The sequence below is a fragment of the Pteropus alecto genome, unplaced genomic scaffold, assembly GCF_000325575.1.
Source record: "Pteropus alecto unplaced genomic scaffold, ASM32557v1 scaffold71, whole genome shotgun sequence".
NCBI classification, from domain to species: Eukaryota; Metazoa; Chordata; class Mammalia; order Chiroptera; family Pteropodidae; genus Pteropus; species Pteropus alecto.
In genome coordinates, this window is record NW_006433024.1 from 6,347,544 (window position 1) to 6,369,170 (window position 21,627).

General features: G+C 32.7%; 1 protein-coding gene across 3 annotated transcripts in view; it reads right to left on the reverse strand.

Moving 5' to 3' along the window:
• KIF18A (kinesin family member 18A) overlaps positions 1-21,627 on the reverse strand; it is a 77,569-nt gene that overhangs the window by 1,507 nt on the left and 54,435 nt on the right. For 2 of the 3 annotated variants that reach the window (XM_006907991.3, XM_025044035.1), the window contains exons 14-16: positions 6,965-7,406; positions 6,122-6,229; positions 1,252-1,361 (exon numbers count right to left, since the gene is read on the reverse strand). In XM_006907991.3, coding sequence (XP_006908053.1) covers positions 1,252-1,361; positions 6,122-6,229; positions 6,965-7,406 — 660 coding nt within the window. Of the gene's footprint in view, positions 1-951; positions 1,101-1,251; positions 1,362-6,121; positions 6,230-6,964; positions 7,407-21,627 lie in introns of all 3 variants that reach the window. The other variant, XR_001516540.2, reaches the window with a different exon arrangement.

Genomic DNA, 21,627 nt, shown 5'->3' on the forward strand with positions numbered 1-21,627 from the left:
TCTCCTACCTTTTACTCCATAGCATATTAGGAAAACCAAATGTCTCTTTGAGAATTTCCATAAACTTATTATTTGGTTGCAGAACTATGCCTTTCTGGAGAATTTTTTTCAGGAGATCCATGGGACAGTATGTACCTACACCAACTGCATATACACCTTGTCAAGCATTATTAAATATGGCATATTAAACCAAATATCATAGTAAATTTTATTTTTCAGGACTTTATTGCTTTTTAAATTTGCATGAAAGACACTGCCATTAAACTTAAGGGAAACAACTGTTACTGGCTACCACAAGAAGTAAAGATTTATCATACAGTTTGGCAAAGCTATTGAGAAATTTTATACTACTCTAATGAAAGAGCATTAACAAAAAAAAGTAACAGTTTTCATGTTAAGATTCTTAGAAACACTCATTACCTCATGAAACTCCTTTAAATTCCAAGTGCTAAAATTATAAGTTCCTTTAGAGAAGAAACCAACTGGGCCTTAATGATCTTTGTATCATCACAGAACCTAGCACATAGTGAGTGTGTAGTAAATAAATATTTCCTGAACGAAATCTTAGGAACTGTAGTGTTAGAGAAACAAAAGTTGGGACACCTAGGTCTAGAAACTCGTAGGCACGATATAACACTAGTTTTACTGAAGATGTAGTTTTGTTGACACGGACTCATGTCACCACCCCCCCCACACACACATGTAATTAAGAGAATGAAGTCAACCCCATCAGCATCTTTTCAATTTGCTAATGAGAGTTATATGATTGTAACTAGGTATAGACTGGAGGCTGTAAATAATTGCACAAATGAATCAGAATCCACATTATTAAAAATTAGGCTAAAGGAAAAATTTCAAGTGGATATAATTTATATGTAAAATATATTTAATCACTAACCTAGTAAATAATACATTTAGCTAATTATTTCAATAAATAGTTAAATCATTTACCAATTCTTCTGCAATATGAAGAAGTATCGATAACAAAAAGGGTGTAGAATGTAGCATTAGGAGATTCAGTACTGAGTTCTGGCTCCACCATGAAATATCTGTGTGATCTCAGGAAAATGTTTTCTATTTGGAGTCCTAAGTTTTCTTATCTGTAACATGGATATAATCACACTTACCATGTAATAAATGTGACGAGTAGATAAAAGAAGATTCTTATGAAAACACCATAAAAAATGTAAAATACTATACATATGTTAGGTAATCATGTTATTAAATATCAAAATAAGAGCTTAGACATACCCACTGTTGGCCCATTTTCTCGTGAGTGATTACCACTTGAATTATCTTTTCGAACACGTTTGGCAAATCCGGAACTTCCCTCAGCAGTTAACAAAGTGTTTGATGCAGAACTTGAAGAGAAAATTTTAAAGTTTAGTTAAGCATTTTTTATAGCTGTAAGTTCTAATACACCTATTATAGCTTCATGTTACAGAATATATAGATAAGTAAGGCACAAACAACTCCTGTCCTGAAAATTTATATTATGGCCATGCGGTGGGGAGAAGAAAAAATAAGACAAATACATAAAATAATAGAAGGTAGGAAAAAACAGTACCACAGGTTTTCAAACTACAAGGAGCTGTAGGTTCCTGAGTTTAGAAAAAGAAAGAAAAATGAAAGATTTTGTGTTTGAGCTGAGTTTAATCTGGGCCCAGAAAATAGCAATCCAATCCTTCCAAGACCTAAAGAGGATTTTAAGTTTTAACAGGCAGATCTGGGGGTCCGGCAGGGGATGAAGCTCCCTGTTCTACATTGAATCAAATATGCTAACTCTAGGGGATTTCTGGCTCATGAAGACATATACCATTTTACAATTGATACTAATTTGATTGTCAGCTGGACTAACAATTGGAGGCTTTCTTTATATGGCAACAACTTGCTCTTCTGGCAATCCTAACCACGTGGTAAACTGATACAGGTGTAGGTGTGTTCAAGAACGTGGGTTAGTTATATATTCATTTAAAGTAGTCAGAAACAGCAATTTAATATGACAGCAAAGAAAAATAGACATGGACACACTGAATGCTGGGAAAAATAACTCTCAACCTATGTACCTCAATTTTCTAGAGTTTGTAAGAGAGATGATTATAATATTCATAATGGTGATTTTGCCTACTTGGTTCAAGAATGCAAATAATACCTACCCAAATGGTTACAAAGAAGTATTAGTGTTATGAAAGCAAAAAATTCAGTTGTAGAAATTCTCCATTCCTAAATGGTGCTAACTAAACTAGGTTACCATAATTCTATTTTGGATATTAAATACCCTTTTTTGATAATATGTACACCAGCTGTCTCGGGTAAAATTCTTTTTTGGTTATTTGGTGATTTTATTTCTTCAAGTAAAAGATCAATGTCATTGGTTACTTTCAATAAGTCGTTTTTCCTATAATTACAGTTTATCTTAAAGTTATTATTTCTATGGTATGATTCTTCACTTTGGTTGGTTTTAGGACCTTTGTTTTTACTCATAATAATTTTTTAACTTGAAAAATTAAACTTTTGAATAAAGCTATTCAAACATATTTCTAGGAATAAAATCAAAGCTTAATAAAATAAGTTGTATAATTATATATAAGTAAAATACACTAAAACATTTTTAAGATTTAGATAAAAAAGTCCACTGATAAAATGTTTGACATTTATGTTATAAATTTGTTAGATCATAAAAAACCCCTATGAATAATTTTATTAACCAATGTCACCCCAATAATTTTAATTAAAAATACAATTTAAAATATAAAAACCCTAAAATTGGTAAGATTCCAAATTTACATTATGTTAAAGACTGTACTGAAAAGAAATCTAAAGACTCTTCTAGTTGTGTGCCTAATATCTTTCTATGACAATTAATAAAAGTTAAGATTCAACCTTTTGTTCCCTTTCATAGGTAGAATGCTTCTGCTTAACAGACGTAATACATCTCATATTCTTTCAGTTGAGATAATTTCTAGTGAAATCATTAGACATCTTTCAAAATAAATCAAAAGTGTATAGCAAGTGCGAGACCATTTTTGGGCACTAAGAACGATTGTGAACAAATGAACAAACAAAACATCAACCAATTAAACACAAAGCAAACAAAATCTCAAAACTAATATAATATAATTTGTAAGTAAAATTTTATATATGTATATTTTTCATTTGTCTTTTGGTAGACTGATTCATTTAATTAAAACGGTCTGCTACTGTGAGATTAAATAAGTTGAAATGATTAAAAATCATATTCTCAATTTAACTAGTAACTAAAAAAAGCTATATGGTTTGGTAGGTTCTTTGAATATCTAGTGCTTTTCTGACTGAAATATTTTTTTTCAGAGAGAAAAACTGATACAAATAAATAAAATAATTATATACGTGGGGCCTTCCCTTCTTCATTTTTAAAAACAATATTAGAATACAAACATGTCTAAATATGTACATAAAGCTGCTAAGTGGAAAATACCAGAGTTTATTACTCTAAAGTTCATGTAGATTTAATTGGGGAAAAGGAAGATTAAAAAAAAAAGTAATTATGTACATTTCTAGCATTAATCTCTTTTAACCTTAGTTAATGGCAGGATCTAATTACTTGTATCAGAGGGAATGTAATAGAGCAATTAATAGGCTATGAGAAATCTTTCTTTATATGTCCTTTAGTATTATTTCACCATGTTAGTTGCTCATGTGGAAGCCTTTTAAGTCATCTAAAACCACTCCAAATACGCATTTACATACCTGGACATTTGATTTTGATAATGATTATGCTTACATTTTAAAATTATTCTTAGCTATAAACTTGCCATATCTTCATTAACACAACAGAGAAGGCTACCAGAGAAGAATCAGAAAAGTCACCATTAATTAGTCGAAAGAATAACACAATCGACACAATGAAAATTAGTGATAAGATGGATGACACAGATGATAGTTGTTAGCTAGGCTCACGCATTAAGTGACTGATTCCCATACATGAGCCAGACGAATTGCACAATTCAAATTTGTACCTTAGGAAAATGCAAAATTTAATGTCATGCACAGTCAGAGACATTCAAGAAAAATCAGTCCATGAATTTTTAATGTACACATTCCAAGGGTCTGCTATACTTTGGTTGGAGAGAAAAGGGCAGATCTTAAATGCACCTAAGAGATGATACTCTATGTGGCACAAATAAGTAGGCTATTTATAAATTTGTTTACACTAGCCCAGATGAGAACAGGTCCATGGTGTAAAATGAGAAACTTAACAGAATTATCTTTAGATCTTATAGTCTTCTCCCCATAATCATATGTCAAAGGAAAGGGAGAGCAAGTCAGATCCATTTTACAATATAACTATTCACTGTAATTTGTCATTGAGTTTAATGTCATATAACTTAGTTTATGATTTTTTCCTTGTCTTTGGTTTTTAGCTCTCTTTACTGCTAATTAACTAGGTATATTTCTCTTTATACTTATGATGCTTGTGGTTTGCAATGCTTCTTGAATCTTTTGTTAGTTTTGGAAAATTATTAGCCAGTATCTTCTCAAATACTAGTTTCCCCCATTCTTTTTCTTATTTCTTTCTGGGACTCAGAATATATACGTGTGTACCATATTTTTCATTGTGCCCCATATTTCTTTTTCAGTCTTTTTCATATTTTCTTTATATCCTTTTGCACATCGGCTTGGATATTTTTTTTATCAAGCTGTCTTCCAGTTCACTAAATTCTCTTTTGCTGTGCCAAATCTTGTAAAATATTTATTGAGTTCTTAATTTCAGTAATTCTATTTTATTCAGTTCTAGAATATACATTGGACACATTTTAATAGAATTCAGTTTATTGGGAAATTATCATCCATTTTATTCTACTTTTTGTTAATCATGGTTAAAATCTGGAAGTCTCTATCTGATAACCTCAATATCTGCATCACTTATAGACCACTGCTTCTCTAATTTGTTTTTTTCTCTTAATTTTCAGTCATTTGGTCTTGTCTCCTGGCATGCTTGGTTATTTTTGCTTACGGGCTAAACACTGCATATGAAAAACTGTAGAGGCTCTGGATGGTATACTCTTCCAGAGATGATTAAATTTTCCTCTGGTAAGCAGGCAGTAGAGAGAAAGATCTCCTTGATCCAAAAAGGGATTGAGTTGGTTTAAGGTTGGTTTTAGGCTTTCAAGAACTGGTTTATTTTCAGTTTGCCTTACTCCTGTAGCACAAGCCTTCGGGGGTCTCAAATAAAATCCTAGGTGTTTAACAGGGCCTGTTCTTCATGAGGATCCCTGAACAACAATGTTATATCCCAGTCCCAAGAAAATGTCAGCTCTGCTTGATACTTTAACCTCTTAGCAGCTACCTTCAACTTAGGTTTCTTGGATTCTTATTCCATAGAGTTTAGAACTTGGCAAATATCTTGAGGGCAAAAGCTATACAGAATGATTTTGTTTCCCTAGCTCGGTGAGACTGCTGATAAGCTCTAGGCTTCCATTTTCTGCTTGGTCTCTATATTTGATGCCATGAATTGGCAAATGCTAAAAGGAAAAAAGAAGCAGTGGAGGTCTGGATAGCTATAGCTTTTTTTTCTTTTTTTTCCCTTTTCTCTGGGATCTCAGATCCTCAATTCTTGGCTGCCTTGGTTGTTCTCCAGGGCCTTCGAGTAGCTGTTAGTTGTATTTTATCAGCTTTTATAATTGTTCTCGATGCATGGCTTGGCCTGACACAAACTACAGAAGTCTCTTCATTCGTTACATTGTAGTCATATATCAAAATCCATTAAAATAATATAATTTTAGGACTGAAAAAATTCAGTAATGTCTAAAAGGAAAAATACTAAATGAATAAAAGTTGTAACCAGTAGAAAAGTTGAAATTAAATGACATTTTTAAAAGCCAGAAGACTTTTTAACTTATTTTTAATAATCTAAAATATGGAATACTTTATGCAAATGTCAAGTGAAATACTTAGGCTGTATCAAGATCTCCCTTTGATAATATAAATCCAGTGTCACATTCAGAGCTATTTATTATATGCATGCTTAAATATGAATTGACAGTCTAACTATAAGAAATAAAAAAGAACTGTAGGAAATAAAGTATAAAGAGGATCTTATATAAGTATAAAGACTGAATCAGTTTATGTTAAATCGTACCTTGCTAATTTCCGTTTCCTTTTGGCAGCAGCAGTCATTGCCATGTAGGATGGTACAATGCTTCGTACAGGCAGGTCATGTTTGGTTGAGAATGAGGTAGGGGCTAGCCTGTATAATAAATTATAAAAAATCATAAAAAATAATTTTAAAAAGAGTAATTTTGGTTTGTACTATGGGGAAAAAAGGAGCCACATACTTACATAATTGGAACATGATTTCTTATTACTATATAAAGAAAAACATTATACTATAAGACTTCCTTTGCTTGCTTTGGGGTTTTCTATTCTCATTTTTACATCATAGAGTTGCTATCGAGATATTTCTGAATTCCTAACAGCACAGAAATATAAAAGTGTCATTCTTCTCATATTTAGATTGGCTGTGATAATACAGATGAAACGAGAAGGATACGTTTGCTTGGATGACATGCAGTCAGCCATACCTTAGACATATTACTATTTCAGAATAAGTTGAAGTTTAGCAAACCTCAACTTATTCTGAAATAGAAACTGTGGAATATTCTTTAGTGAAGATATTAGTGAATAATAATAATCATGGTAATCCTCCAATGATGGCCTATATAAACTAAATATACAGTAAGGTCTCTTTTAGCTTAAGGAGGGTGAGTCAACTTAAGATACCATCTTAAAGACTTTAACACATTGTGTTAGTGAATTAATATTTAGAAAAAAAGACAATTAAGATTTAATAAAGTATGCTCAAGAGAACATATTTAATCTATAAAACAGACCTCAAATATAGCTAAAGAAGAAAAAGAAAGCTAATAGTTTAAAGGCTGCAAAAAAAAAAAAAAAGAATTGACAAATACTGTTTTTTTTATACCTTTGTAAAATGTTATTGTTTGGTAGTGATTGTTCTTCAGGTAATTTACTCTTCAATCTCCTGGTGTCTTCACATATAGTAAATGTAGAGTCCAAATCTTCCCGTCCATATTCTTTTTTCCTACTCAGAGGGATATCTAATTCACATGACATTTTCAGAGAATTATCACTGTTTATATTTGAGCTGATGGCCTGAAAATTTGTAGCATTAGATGATGGTTTTAATAAAGTCACTGTAGATGGATTTTGAAAAGTTTTTCTATAGTCTTCTGGGGTATACGTAATAGGCTGAAGTTCTTTGCTGAAAGAATCATTGAGTTGCATACTTTCAGACAGTGTTGACTTTTGGGTAAGTTCTGCTTTCAAAGGAGAAGACATTAGTTTTCTTCGAGTTCTTTTTTGTGAAGGAATGTTAAGCAGATTAGATTCACTTGAAGATGTGCCTGTTTGACAAAATTTTTAAAAATCTCAAAAATATTGCCCAGTTTTCCAATAACCCTATCAATTAAAAAAAATACCGATGATAAAGTACATTTTCTGCCAAATATTAAAAATTTAAAATAAGTTGGAAAGGAAATACCATAGCTCATTGCTAATAACTTTAAATAAAGTAAACTCATTATAAAGAGATTCTATAAACTAGTATAAATAATAAATGGCTAATATCAATATTAATTTATAGATACAGATATCTTGAGAGACTAGGTAATCGTGAAAACAAATTTCCAACCAATTCAAATAAAATTCACAAGCAATTTCCAGCTTTCATGTTTGATTTAGGTTTAAGATAACAAAACATTATTCAACATTTGAAGGCATAAAGATTTGTGATTTTTTCTATTGTAAAATATCACCAGTTTATTATTAATTGAGTGAACATCTAAAGTAAAAAAACAGCGATAACCAATAAAATCCCAGGTGAATGAAATAACTGTATCTGTTACTATTCCAGGTATAGTAGTTAATTAAGCATTCTGGTTGATTTGTTTTCTATAACATACATAATTCATAGGTTTGCAAAACTTAGACTAATACCAAAGATAAACATAATTTGAAGAGTTCAGAGTACTCTTACTTGATCATTATCACTCTGTAAAAGCAAGTTTCCCAAATGTCAGGAAGTCGCCAAGTTTGAAAACTTTTCTTAGCCCTAACCCTATAAATTCTGTAGTTTTTCAAAGTGATTTTCCCATTATCTCTCTAATATGTTACCTTCTTCTTGCTCCATCTAGTAAATGTACATATGTTCCCAAGGATCTGTACTTGACCCTCTAGTCTGCTTATTTCACATTCATTTCTAATTATCCTCTTGCTATTACCTTCTCTGTCACCTGGGCCCCAAATAACCAATTTTTTGAAACCTTTTCCTTGCATTTCCCAACCTCCATCAACCGCATCTCTCTTACGCTTACACAGTTAAAACATAATTCTGACCATGTTATTCTTCTAATTAAATACTTTTAGTAATCTTCAAACAGAAACATACGACCTAGAGATTTTTAGTAGGGGAATTCTTGTTCGTTGGTCTAAAATTGAGACAAATTTTTTATTTGAACTTAAGTGTGAATTCCCACCAAGATAGGAGCATAAACACCTCTGAAACACCTTTTTCAAAGGTATAAAGTAAAAATTTGGTTATATACATAACAATAAACTTGATCAACTCCAGTGTGCTTATCTTGTATTTCTTAACTATTTCTCTGCTTTGCCTATTTCATTCTGGTGAAATTCACGATGCCCGATACAAAGTAATTTTGTATTGTCCAGGGAAGAAACTATAAAGTGTGTTTCTGCCTTTTTTTACAAATCATGCAGTAAAATTCCCAATTGATGTCGTATTTGCTTTATGATACAATATTAACACTGAAAGCTGAATAAAATAAGTGTTATATATTTCAATAAAGCAATTCAAACTTTCAACTGAGTTAGAAAATATACTTATAACAATCACCAACAGTACATGCATTATTCTTATTATGTTAGTTGACAATAGGCTCTGCTATGGCTAGGTTGACAATTACCCTCTAGGAAATACAATTTAAAAACAGGAAGAAAAATATGATCCCTATTCTACTAAGAAATTTTACTTTTCTGAGAACTAGATAAATGAGATCCAGATCTTAAAATAATTTTCCACTCCCTTTAACATGACATTTGTCAAATTTTCCATTACCAGATATTTTTATACTAATGCTGCAGTATAAAGACAGTTACTTTTCTCCACTGTGCTGCTACCACCAATTTGGTGGCTATTAATAGCTGGAAGATTAACTTCTTTTCCCATGAGAGGCAGCAGGGGTATATAGAGGATAGAAAACTATATCGAGGATAGAGAACCGAATTGGGAGTCAGGAGACTTAGATTCTATTTCTGGCCTCACCAACGACTCACTGAGTGACCTTGGGCAACTCACTTAAGCATTGTGGGCATTAATAACCCCTCCCCCCCTCCAAAAAGGAGATACATTTTGATAAGTAGGGAATTTTCTAGGATTAGATAATATCTATAAAATACTTAGGATTCAAAGAAAGGCTCTAGAAATATAAATATGCTTCTGCTGTTTGCACTACTACTTCACAGAGAAAGCTGTAATTTACTTTCCAGGATTCCATCAATGCCTAACTCCCAGTTATCATTATAAGAATACATTTCAAACAATGTCTCATTTTCAGTTTATCAGAAATCTAGTTTATCAAGGCTGATGATAAATCATAACACAGACCATAGGTGGTATTAAAGCAGGCATATGTGTTATTTAACTTAGACACAATAGAACATGAAACCTCAAAGGATAAGGATTATCCAGAGTCACTATTTTTCTTGCACCGATCTAGAAAGGGATAATCTCTAGAGTTGCACTGGGAAAATTTCTATGATGGTAGACCACTTTTTCCCTACTGCTTGTAAAGAGCATGAAAATGGGGGTTTTCCACAAGACACTGAAGAAATTAGCCACCTGTTCTCTGGAATAATGTAAACACACATCCAACATCAAATTCTGATATGCTTAGACTGAATAAGAATTGTCAGTGAAATCAATAGTAATGTTACAGTGATAGATCTTTAGCCATAATTCTGCTTTCCTGACAAGATACGATAACTTGAAGGAAAACATGGAGATGTGGTACTTGATGTGGATTCACATACCATTGTTTTACTGAGCCTGGAAGAAAAGATGTTATAGACATACAGCAGGTACAAAATACAAATCCAGAGGGTTCTTTTCTTTTTATCTTCTCAATTATTTAATACAGATCAAATAATAAGAAGAGCACAGAAACTAGATGGTCAATTCAAGACTAGTTAGACTGACTAGTTAAGAAAGGTTCAGGAGATAACCAGAGCAAAAAAAGATCTAAAGGTGTAAATAGAAATTGAACAGTAAATTCACTATAACTGTACAGGAACAATGACTCCACTAATTCATGAAAATGAAAAGAATACAACAAACAACTGATATTTCACTCTGAATAAGATTTAGAGAATATAAATGTAATTATATAATAAATAATCATTCTCCTTTAGCAGGTTAAGTAATAGAGTGATTAAAGTAGGTATGGGAAACCGGAGAGTGTTGGATTAGGGGTACTGTATATTCTAATAAGCTAGAAGAACCACCGAATATTCTAAGTCTAGGTCTATAAAAGAGATTTGCTGTACTTTTCCATTAGAGGATATACAGTAACTTTCCAGAAGAGCAGGTGAGTTTCCCCTGATTCAGACTGGGAAAATACTATTTAACAAGATTCTGTAATTCTTGGGCCTACTGAGTGAAAGTGAGAAAGGAACCTGGAGGCTGGTTATAATTCTTTAAAAAGGCCTCATAAAATGAAAAAAAGAAATCATGTTGTTACAGACTTTCAGATCAAGGGACTCTAATAGATGATGGAAGTCTATGAAACACCTCAGCAATGTGTGTGCTACACAGGAGAGGATAGAAAATTAAAAATACATTGTTATAGGGTAGGCAGCCACTTGGGAGGACAGTGAGTCTTCTCTCCAGGGTCTCTCCAGCTAAGGAACCAGTTCACTGTATCATATACTTGAGTTTGGGAGGCAATATGTAGCAATGTATCTTATGGTCTGAAATGTTTTGTTATTTCTAGACCATTTTTTGGGCTTTTAACTCTACAACATATTACATGTATATTGCATTTCTACTGCCCTGAAATGCTCATGACCCAACGGATGTGTGACTTATTGAAACTCATGTCTACATAATAACAATAATCGTAATGTCAAGACACTTAAAAGAAGTTCAGTATTACTATTTTCAATTCAGCATCATTATTTATTTTATGTATGAAATATAAAAAATTTGTAGTCAGCTATGGTACAGGACAAATAATCTAAGAGCACTGCATCTACATTAAAAAAAAAAAAAAAATCACTGTTTGTTCATGTACCCGGTATTAAGCACCTGCCATGTTTTAGACCTTTTCTAGGTATTGAGAATATAGCAGAAACAAGATAGCTAAGAACTTAATTTTTGAGGGAAGAAGGTAAAAAAGTAAATTACCTTAATAAAGTAAGATAGTTATAACAAATGAGTTGTAAAGACAATAAAAACAGAGAAATGGAATAGAGAGTGATGGGAGATAGGAGAGGTGTGAATTACAATGGCCAGGGAAGGCAATTCTAAGGATGGGATATACAACCTGAGACTTAAATGGCTATGAAGGTGCCAGCCCTGCGAAGACCTGGGGAAGAGGTAGAGGATATAGCAAGTGGCAAGAATAACTTTTTTGAACTCAAGGAAGAGAGGGCTAGTGTGACTGAAGTATAGTGTGTTAGAGGAAGAGTAGAAATGAGAAGCTGCTAGAGAGATCAAAGGGGGCCATGCTATGTGAAGATTTATGGACAAGATAAGAGTTTATTTTAGATTTATTCCAAGTCCAAGGGTTATCTCTGGAGGATTTTAAGAATATGATGTGATCTGATTTATGTTTTAAAAAAGATTGCTTTGCTTATTGTGTGGAGAATTGAATATGAACAGGCAAGAGAGAAAAGGAAATCAGTAACAAGGCTGTTGCTATAGCTCAGGCAAGAAATGACAGCTTGGACTGCAGTGGTAGCAGTAGTGATGGAGAGATGTGGAAAGGGTGCTGTAATCAAATAATCAGCTAAAACTTATATACAGTAAATCCAGAACACATCCGATGACAGACATATGTGAGATTAGCTGCCTGACAATCAGGAACGAAGATAAGAAGTTCACACAAAGGCACGGTCTATATTAATTTTACACTCCTTAATCAACAGAAATTGACCACTTTCTGTGAAACCATGAACCATTTCCACATTAACAATTACATAAAAGTTCAAAAGGTCCTATAAGCGGTCCCCAGGCACCAGGGACTGGTGCTCCTATGAGAATCTAATGCCTGACGATCTGAGGTGGAGCTGAGGTGGTGATGCTAGCGCTGGGGAGCGGCTGCAAATGCAGATGAAGCTTCGCTCACCTGCCTGCCGCTCACCTGCCTGCCGCTCACCTCCTGCTGGGCGGCCTGGTTTCTCACAGGCCACGGATGGGTACTGGTCTGTGTGGCCCGAGGTTTGAGGACACCTGCTTTAAGTCATTCCCTCAAATTTGCATCCTCTTGTTACTGACATCCTCTTCCCCACATTCACTCAACAGGCTTGAGCTCCTGTCCTCTAAAGAGGAGCTCTCATCTAAGTCAATGTAGGTATCTTAGAATCTGTTTCCTTCCCTCTCTAGTTTGAATGTTCATGGACTTGAGGCAGCAGATACACTTTGGGGTTTGAGAATATAATTTCTTACTGAGAGGTGATGGGGTTATTATCATGCTGGGATGGAGAAAAGGAAAGAAGAGTGAGGTTAAGTAGAAAAGGGTTCTAGAACAAGGGTGGCAGATAGAAGAAAAGTTAACGAAAATGAACTGATTCCTAGGAAGTGTACAAAGCATGATGTGAAGGGAAGAATTAGGCTAAGAGAATGATGTGGAAAGGTCATCTCTTTTTATGTTAGGCCCTCTACATTCTCTGCGAATTCATCTCTAGATATCCTCAAACAACTGAAAGAGATTTCTCTTCTGTTCCAGACATAGACATACTATGATTTCAGACACAGGGACTGACTGCTCCCCTCTCAATACCTTAATTATTGCATTCAATTCCTTAAAAAGGAGCCAACACAGTTTAATCCATATTTGATGAAGCCTGAAAACGTAAAATGTGGTCCTGCAATAAATGTGTTTTGATCAAATAATGTATGATATATCTGCTATTAGAACCTCTTCTTTTTGATAAGAGAGGATGACAGAAAGGCAATGAAAAATTGAAGGGTTTCTCAAGAATTAGCATTTGGTTGGCCTCACTTTAAGAGTCGCACTTTAGAAACAGCCATAATACAAGAAGGGTTATGAAGGTTAACTATGAAAAAGACAGCCAATTTTAGCCAAGATGGTAACCTGAGTAGAGGCATCTAGCTCTCCTTTCAGATTCCCTTTAAAATGATCATATAGTAGATATAGGAGAAAACTTGCCCTAATGTTAATAAGGGAAGAATATCATCTGCACACCAGGATACCAGAAGACTTCACGAAGGATGTTGCGTGGCTAAAACTGAAATAAAGGAAGGCATGGAAAATAACTTATAATATCCCCCACTTCATCCTTCAGTGCTGTCGCTGGGAGTTAAGTAAAAGACACTGGCAGAATATTATTAAAGTCCTTTGAATTAGGAACAGGGATGAGGCTTGTAGGTGGGGTAGGAGGAGAAAGGGTGAGACAAGGCTATGGTATATGGCAAAATATCAAGATTTGAATACCAGCAGGGGCACTCACAGGCCCAAGATTTGGTCCTGGCTCAGCTATCTCAATGTAGAAAGGAATACGGAACAGAAAGTGCCCAACCCTGCGGGCCTTGCTCCCAGCATTGGTGGTCACTACATATGAATGAGAAGCCACTGGGCAAAGAGGTAAAGTTTCTAGCTGAGACTACCTGTGGCTCTGGTTCCTTTTGTATACTCCCTGTGCTGTGAGATCCATGAAAAGAAATGCATTTTCCCCCTATTTCTAAACCTTAATTTTGACTTGTTTATCAGCGAGTTATGGATAGAAGAGTTATGGATAATAAACAGAGGAAACTCACTGGATCAGTAAAAGGATAATATAAAGGAATGGCAGAGCTGGCATATAAACTTAGGCCTTCTGATAACCCAGATGCCATATTCTTCACCACTACACAATGTGGAGTCTCTATCATGGGGAGAATTAAATCAGTTAGGATAATGGCTAAATAAAATGTGGGATATTCACAATTATACTGTGATTTAAAGCCACATTTTATAGATTATTTGATGATATAGGGAAATGCTCATTAAATGAAGTACAAATTTTATACACAGCATGATACCAATTTGAAAAATGAAATCCCTCCAAAACAAATCAAAGCTAACACAGACACCACAAGAAAAAATAGGGTGGGGGGAAGTCACAGAAAACTGCAGAAGGAAATATGGTATAATCCATTAAAATATTAGCATAGGTTACGGCTGGAAAAATTCTGAGTGGTATTATATTCTTCCCTAAACATTTGATTACTTTTACAATAAATTTATACTGCTTCTATAAAATTATAAATACCAAAGATATTTTTTTAAGGAAGAGCAATGTCATCATATAAGGTGATGGAAGGAGACTTGACTTTGGGTGGTGAACACATAATGTGATATACAGATGATATATAATAAAATTGTACATTTGAAGCCTATATAATTTTACTAACCAATGTTACTCCAATACATTTAATAAAATTAAAAAAAGAGCAATGTCTAGGATGGGGGAGGGAAGAAGCCAATAAAAATTTTCAGCTCTTTACAGCCTCAGAAAGTCTCAGGAATTGGAGGTATAAGGTTGTTTCTGAAAGTACAGGGTGGAGCTAAAAACAAAATTAATTGAAAGCCTACATAAGGAAGTAGTTGGGTTATCCCATCAACATCAACTATACCACCACACGGCTACTATTTCATAATGCTGCTAAAAGACATAAAATTTTACTCTTTGGACAGGTTGCAGACTTGGGAACAACAGCTGATAGCAAGGAGATTAAATAATTTCTCAATGATGAGTAGATACAGATTTTTATCCTACTTCCCTAAAATACTGGTAGCCATGCTTCTATACTCCCTAAATGGAAATCAAAGAGTTCTTTTTAGATAAACCAACAATAAAAAAGATCTAGGTACTGACATTTTTAGGTTTCCCCAAAACAATTTTCTGGAGGGCATCATAAAGCAAAACTCTTTAACTGAAAGACCTGACTATGTATATGGAACACGACCACGGTTACCAGATATTTGAGGGTATGCATTTCAACATGATCAGCAGGACATATACTACACACAGGAAAAAAAAAAAAGAGACGATGTAGAAGAATATGTTAGAATAACCATAATATCTTCAGAGAGGTGAGAAATTATTACATTAATGAAATAAAAACAAAGTGCTATGGAAAGAAACATTGAATTACAAAAAAAAGTTCTTAGAAATTTAAAATATGAAGAATAAAAATAAAGGTTGTAAGTTGATAACATTTTCCAGAAAGAAGAATAAACAAAAGAGGTAAATACCCGAAGACAGAAAACAGAATTAGAGGATCAATCCAGGAGATTCAACATCAAATTAATAAGTGTTCCAAAGTACAGATAGAAAGGAAGAAAAGTACATATGGAGGTATATGTATGTATGTATTTGTAGTGTATGTATGTGTATGTGCATAAATAGATGAAAATTTCTAAAAGTGAAAGGATAAAGGTTTCTAGAGAGAAAGGTCCACGGACTGTTTAGTCTAATGAATTAAAAAAGACCAACATCAAGGCATGTTATTTTGACATTTCTGAATACTAAAGATAAAGGAAAGATTCTATAATCTTCCTGGGAGAAAAAGTCACACGATATACATTCTCATATAAAAAATAAAAATGGCATGACAGTTACCAGCAGCTCTGATATCTAGAAATCAATTAAACAACATCTTCACAGTACTTAAAAAAATTTTTTTCCAACCTAGAATTCTATATCTGGTCAAACAATCAGAAAATAAAGATATTGCCACACATGCGTTGTCTCAAGAAATTACTTCCTATGTACCAATTATCTCCAGAATCTATTGAAGGATGTATTTCTGCAAAATAAGAGAGAATGAGAAAGATGGAGAAAAAAGCAAATACTACATACAGAAACCTTAAAGCTGTATAATAAAATTTAACACTTCTTAGCTCAATAGGGAACAATATTTACTTGAAAACACTCTAGAGATTTAAAATAAGGTAAAAAACTGTTTTAGCAAGATGAGAAAAGGGAGGAAATGTATATGTAATGTAAAAAAATTAAATCCTTATCCTCCAAAGTAAAACATAAGCAGATATCTAAAATTGGAAAAACATAAATATGAATTAGCAGTATAAATTTAAAATTCAGAAATTAAGAGGAAAAACCAGAAGAAATAGCTAAAAGGGGAATAAAAATTGGGAATAGGTAACAATAGGTCAAGGAATACTTCCACGAACATTATAGTACTTGCTAGATTCTAAACTATGTACAGGCATTAATTTTACAAAATACATAAACTAAATTTTAAAACGAGGTGGAGGTGGATAGGGGAAAAGAGAGGAAAAGCAAGAGGGTGAGGGAGACACACATGCACATATACATGGAAGGACTTTTAATGAAAAGAAATTAATCAAACGTTGGGGCTATAAAAAAAAAAAAAAAAAAAAGCAGACCAAAATATATTGCTTGCTTGTCCTGGGACAGCTAGACAAACTAGCCAAAACTATGAAGCTTTATATCCAACTGTCTAACAGAAACATGCAAGCAAATGACATGAAATGGAATAGGCAATCAAAAAGAAGAGCAAAATAACTATTCTAGCCCTAAAGAAGGTAGGAGAGATTTTTTAAAATTTAGTTCCGTTCTCCATTGGCTTACCACCTGAGTCCCCTACTCATGTAACAGAAAGGCATATACCTACCTAGTATATTTGAAGAGGGATAATAAAGATTGCAAATCGATCGATCATCAGAAATATATCATCCAATATGGTGAGAAATGAACAGAATAGATTTAAGGTTACGAGTCTCAGGAATAAGGAAAAATTCCCCAGGGAACAGGTAAACCACTTGTGAAATGTGAATGTTAGCACGTGTAATTATTGATTTGCTGAAATGTTTATAGAGAATAATAGCAGAAATAAAAATTAAGTTTAGGATAGCAAAAACTGTAAGAAATAAAAGACATTTTATATAAGGACATGGATTTAATCAGTTTGCTTTCAGGTTATTTTGTACCCTAAAGATCTCCAACTTTAGTTATATTTCTTATACTTTACCTTCACATTTAGATTTTATATAGAGACAAGATATACTGTACTTTAATTTCTTTACAGGTTTGTTGAAAAATATGCAGATGATCAAACAGAGAGGATGTCACTTTAATTATCTTATTGATAAATACCTAGTTTAGGGAAGAGGACAGGTAGCACAGGTTATATGATTAAATAATATAACTTTCAAAATTACGCTATAATTCAAACCAGGTTTTTAAAACTGATCAGATATAGGGCTCCTGAAAATACAGAAGAGCGCCTCTTCTAAACTCTACAATAAGTTTTGTTTAATGAATCCAACCTTAGTCTTTGTAACACTTATCCATTAATAGTTTAGGAAACATCTTAAAATATTTATATGATGCTTTAAGGCATCTTATATACAACTGAAAATGTGCATTTCAGAATAAAGTGGTTAGTGTTCTATTCATCTGTTCCTGCATTATGGCTAGAGATTCCCGCTCTAAAAAGTTTGTTTACTGTAAGTTCACAGAGATACTTAAAAAGGAAGTAAGAAAAAACATTTTGTTGAGACTGCCAAGTTTTAGAAGCCTTTCAAAAGACTTTTAAGTATTAAAACCGCTTTTAAAATAAGCTCTAAATGCAAGCACTAAGGTGATGGATTAGATGGAGGAAAAAATACAATTTTCATCAGTAATAGTCCAGATTCCAACACAATGTTACCTGGATTACAACGCAAGCACATTAACATTTGTGTAGTATTTGTGCAGTATTATATAGAATAAAATGTTATTAATGTAAGCTATAGCTTAAAATTAAAACAAAGTGAAAATTATAATGAAATTAGAATGAATTTACCTGAACCACTGAATTAAGTTTGCTAAGTGATTGAAAGAAATTATGACTAAATATTTGATGTTGGTTAAGTGGTTAATGAAAAAGTAAACAAAGTTTATGGCACCTGACACCTCTTCCACCAAACTACTGGGATTTTTAAGGAACATGATCAATTAATAGCAATATTAATAAAAGCAATATATTAGATATTTTGACTTTATTAATGAAATATTGGAGAGTCTCATGAAGAAGTCTATGAAAAAGACATTAGAGAAATTGACTACCTATTCCTTCAAGAGAAACGTCTAAAAATGTATTTATTGGCTATATTGTTCTTTAAGCAATTTAAGTCTACCTGTGAGCATAATCTAGCCTATTTGAGTATTTCCATCTTTCAAATACTTCATTTCTCCAAGAAGTCTATCCCACAGATTTAACCAAGGATTCTGAAATGTTTCCAGTAGAAAAATACAGTTGTTTTATGTTTATCTTTCCAAAAGTAGTTTTAAGAAATGTCAGTATAGTCTTACTTTTAGAAGATTTTCAAAATTAATGTTTATTTTTTACTTACTATAAAAATTTTCCTAAAAAAGGCCCTGGGATTAAATGTTATATATATTAATGTATATAATATTATATGACATATAACATATACCATTTCTTACATAATTCTGCTAATATACTGATCCTGCTAATATAACTGCTAATATGAAATTATATAACATCCTGGTACATTAGCAAATCAGGGAAGAAGAAATAAAGTGATGGTATAAACAAACTAAATCTTCATCTCTTAGAGTAAGAAGTTGCCAACATCTAAACATGATTCAAGAAACAGCAGTATAAGCCTGTTTAGAAATATTAGGTAAATATTAGAAGTTTGTTATAAGTCATCAGCATGTATTTCAACAGAAAATACAAAGTTGTTTTATGTCTATTTTCCTAACAGTAGTTTTAAGAAATGTTGATATATTTTTACTTTAAGTTATTCTTTTAATTATTAAAAGAAATGCCCTTAAATCAATAAATTATTAATGACAAGTCACATCCAAATAATTTTAAACCAAATGCCTATTACAGAGAAAGGAAAACTTAAAAATTATACATCGATATTTCTTAGTAGCAAAAAATGCAAGGCCTAAATAATATAAACCTTTAGCTACTTATCTATGACATTCCTATGCCAGAGAAATCATATAGTTTAGTGATCTATATATTTTTTAATCGAATTCCCACCTTAAAATGGTGGCTCTAATTCCTGATTAATTACAGACCACCACGAAAGTCACAGTGGGATCATCTCATACAAAGAACCAGAATTTAGTACTAAATGATCTTAAAAGTCATTTAAACTTTCTTATTTTATAATTTGTTACTCACAGAAAGTGACATGCTCAAAGTCATAATGTCAATCATATTTGCTGTTGGTTCTTGCTGATTTACCAGGGAAAACCAGGTAAAGAAACCAAGTCATGTAAAGTAACAACATACATAATTACAATGAAGACTTATAATTATAAAATTTTCTTTATAAACCCCCAAAATATGAATAGAAGGCAAACAGATGTAGCATCTCCTAACTACTACTACTACTACTACTACTACTACTAGAAAGAGAATATAAATGTGCACAAAAATGCATACCTTTAGAATTTAAATGGGGTTATATAAAATTAAAAGTCACAACGAAATAAAGAAAAAAAGAATAAAAAAAGAAAAAAAAGGGTTTAGAGCTCTTGTATGTGTATATGCGTATATATGCATATGTGTGTATGGTCAGATTATCTATCTATCTATCTATCTATCTATCTATCTATCTATCTATCATCATCATCATCATCATCATCATCACCATCTATCTAGAACTCTTACAAAATAAATAAGACAGATGAAAAATAACAGAAAAAAGGCAACGGAAATGAACAGATAACCAATTCAGAATAATCTACAACTGAACAAAAAGCACATGAAAAAATGTTCACTATCATTACCTATTTATGGTGGAGGACAGTACAGTTACAACAGTTTTGGAGAATAACTTGTCAATAAATATCAAGTGCTTTAAAAATGTAACATACCCCTTGATCTAGCTATTCTACTTTTTAGGGTTTTGGCCTAAGGAGATAATTAGACAAGTTGCAAAATATACAAAACATGCACAAATGTTTAGTGGAGTGTTGCTTGTAACAGCAATAAAGTGAAAAAAAGCCAAATGTTCATTAGTAGGGCATTAGGTAAATATAATATATAGCCATTAAAAATGACTTACATTCTTATTTGATAGGAAAATGTGTGTATAGCAAGTGATTCAGTGAAAAACAGCTGGTTATCAACTGTATGTATGACATCTCAATTTTTTTTGTTTAAAAAACCAAAGTACACATGCATGCTTAAAAAAAAATTTCTAGTAAGCTATTAAAACAAAATGTTAATAGAAATTAATGAAAAATATCTTATTTCTTTTGGCTTGACCTTTTTTAAAAATTAAAATAAATGAATATTTATTGCTAAGATAATAGCAAGGTTAAAACAATAAAGGTATAATAAACTTGAAAAAAATGTTTTCGACTGTCAAGGTTATAATTTGTTGCAGTGAGGGAAGGTAAGTTATGATACACTTGCTATAAAAGTAGAACAAAAAAATACAATGGAAATGCAAAAGAGTATGTGTGGGCAAAGGAGAGAGGACTCATTAAAGGAATGATTTCATAAAGAGGGTAGTATCTGAATTGGATCCTCAACAAGGATAAGGATTTTTACTAGGCTAGTATGTGGGATGGAACTAGAGAAAACAGTATTCAAAATTGAGGGAAATGCTTGAAAACTACAGAGGCAAGGAAACAGAAAACATGTTTAAGAGAAGGTAGGGACACTAAGTGCCATATGGAAGTGAGTCTGAATCTTGACATTGAACTGGGACAGCCTTTGAAGGCTCTCCTAAATAAGGGGCCTGCAGTTTATTAGGGAGAACATTTTAGTGTGAAGGATAGATTTTAAAGGGGATAGATGAGAAATAGAACTAGTGTAGAAATTATTAATTTCTTCAATCAAATTTTCTCAATGTTTTAAAATAAATGAATTAAGAAACATTCTATTCTCTCTCTGTTTTAAATAAATCTTTAAAATACAAGTACTAACTGGCAATTTCATGTGGTTTCAGGTAGGAGGGGATCTATATTTATTTTTTAGCTCTTTGAAACACTCCACAGATGTTTCTTTTAAATAAAGAAACTAGATAATTTATCACTAATGAGTTAAAAATCCCGCTCTTAAAAAATGGGCAGGCCTTCTAGGGTCATCTTTTGATGTGCCATATCATGTGTCCTGAATGATTTTACCCAGAGGAACTAATTTATCAAAAGCTTAAGACTGCAAACGTTAAAAGATTTACAGAGCTGTATGTTAGTGTAACAAGCAGAATGCAGTATTTAGCAAACATGAGTCACAGGCTGCAAAGTAGGGTTCATGACAGGGAGACATTGATGAATGGGATGAGATCTAATTGAGGTTTGGTA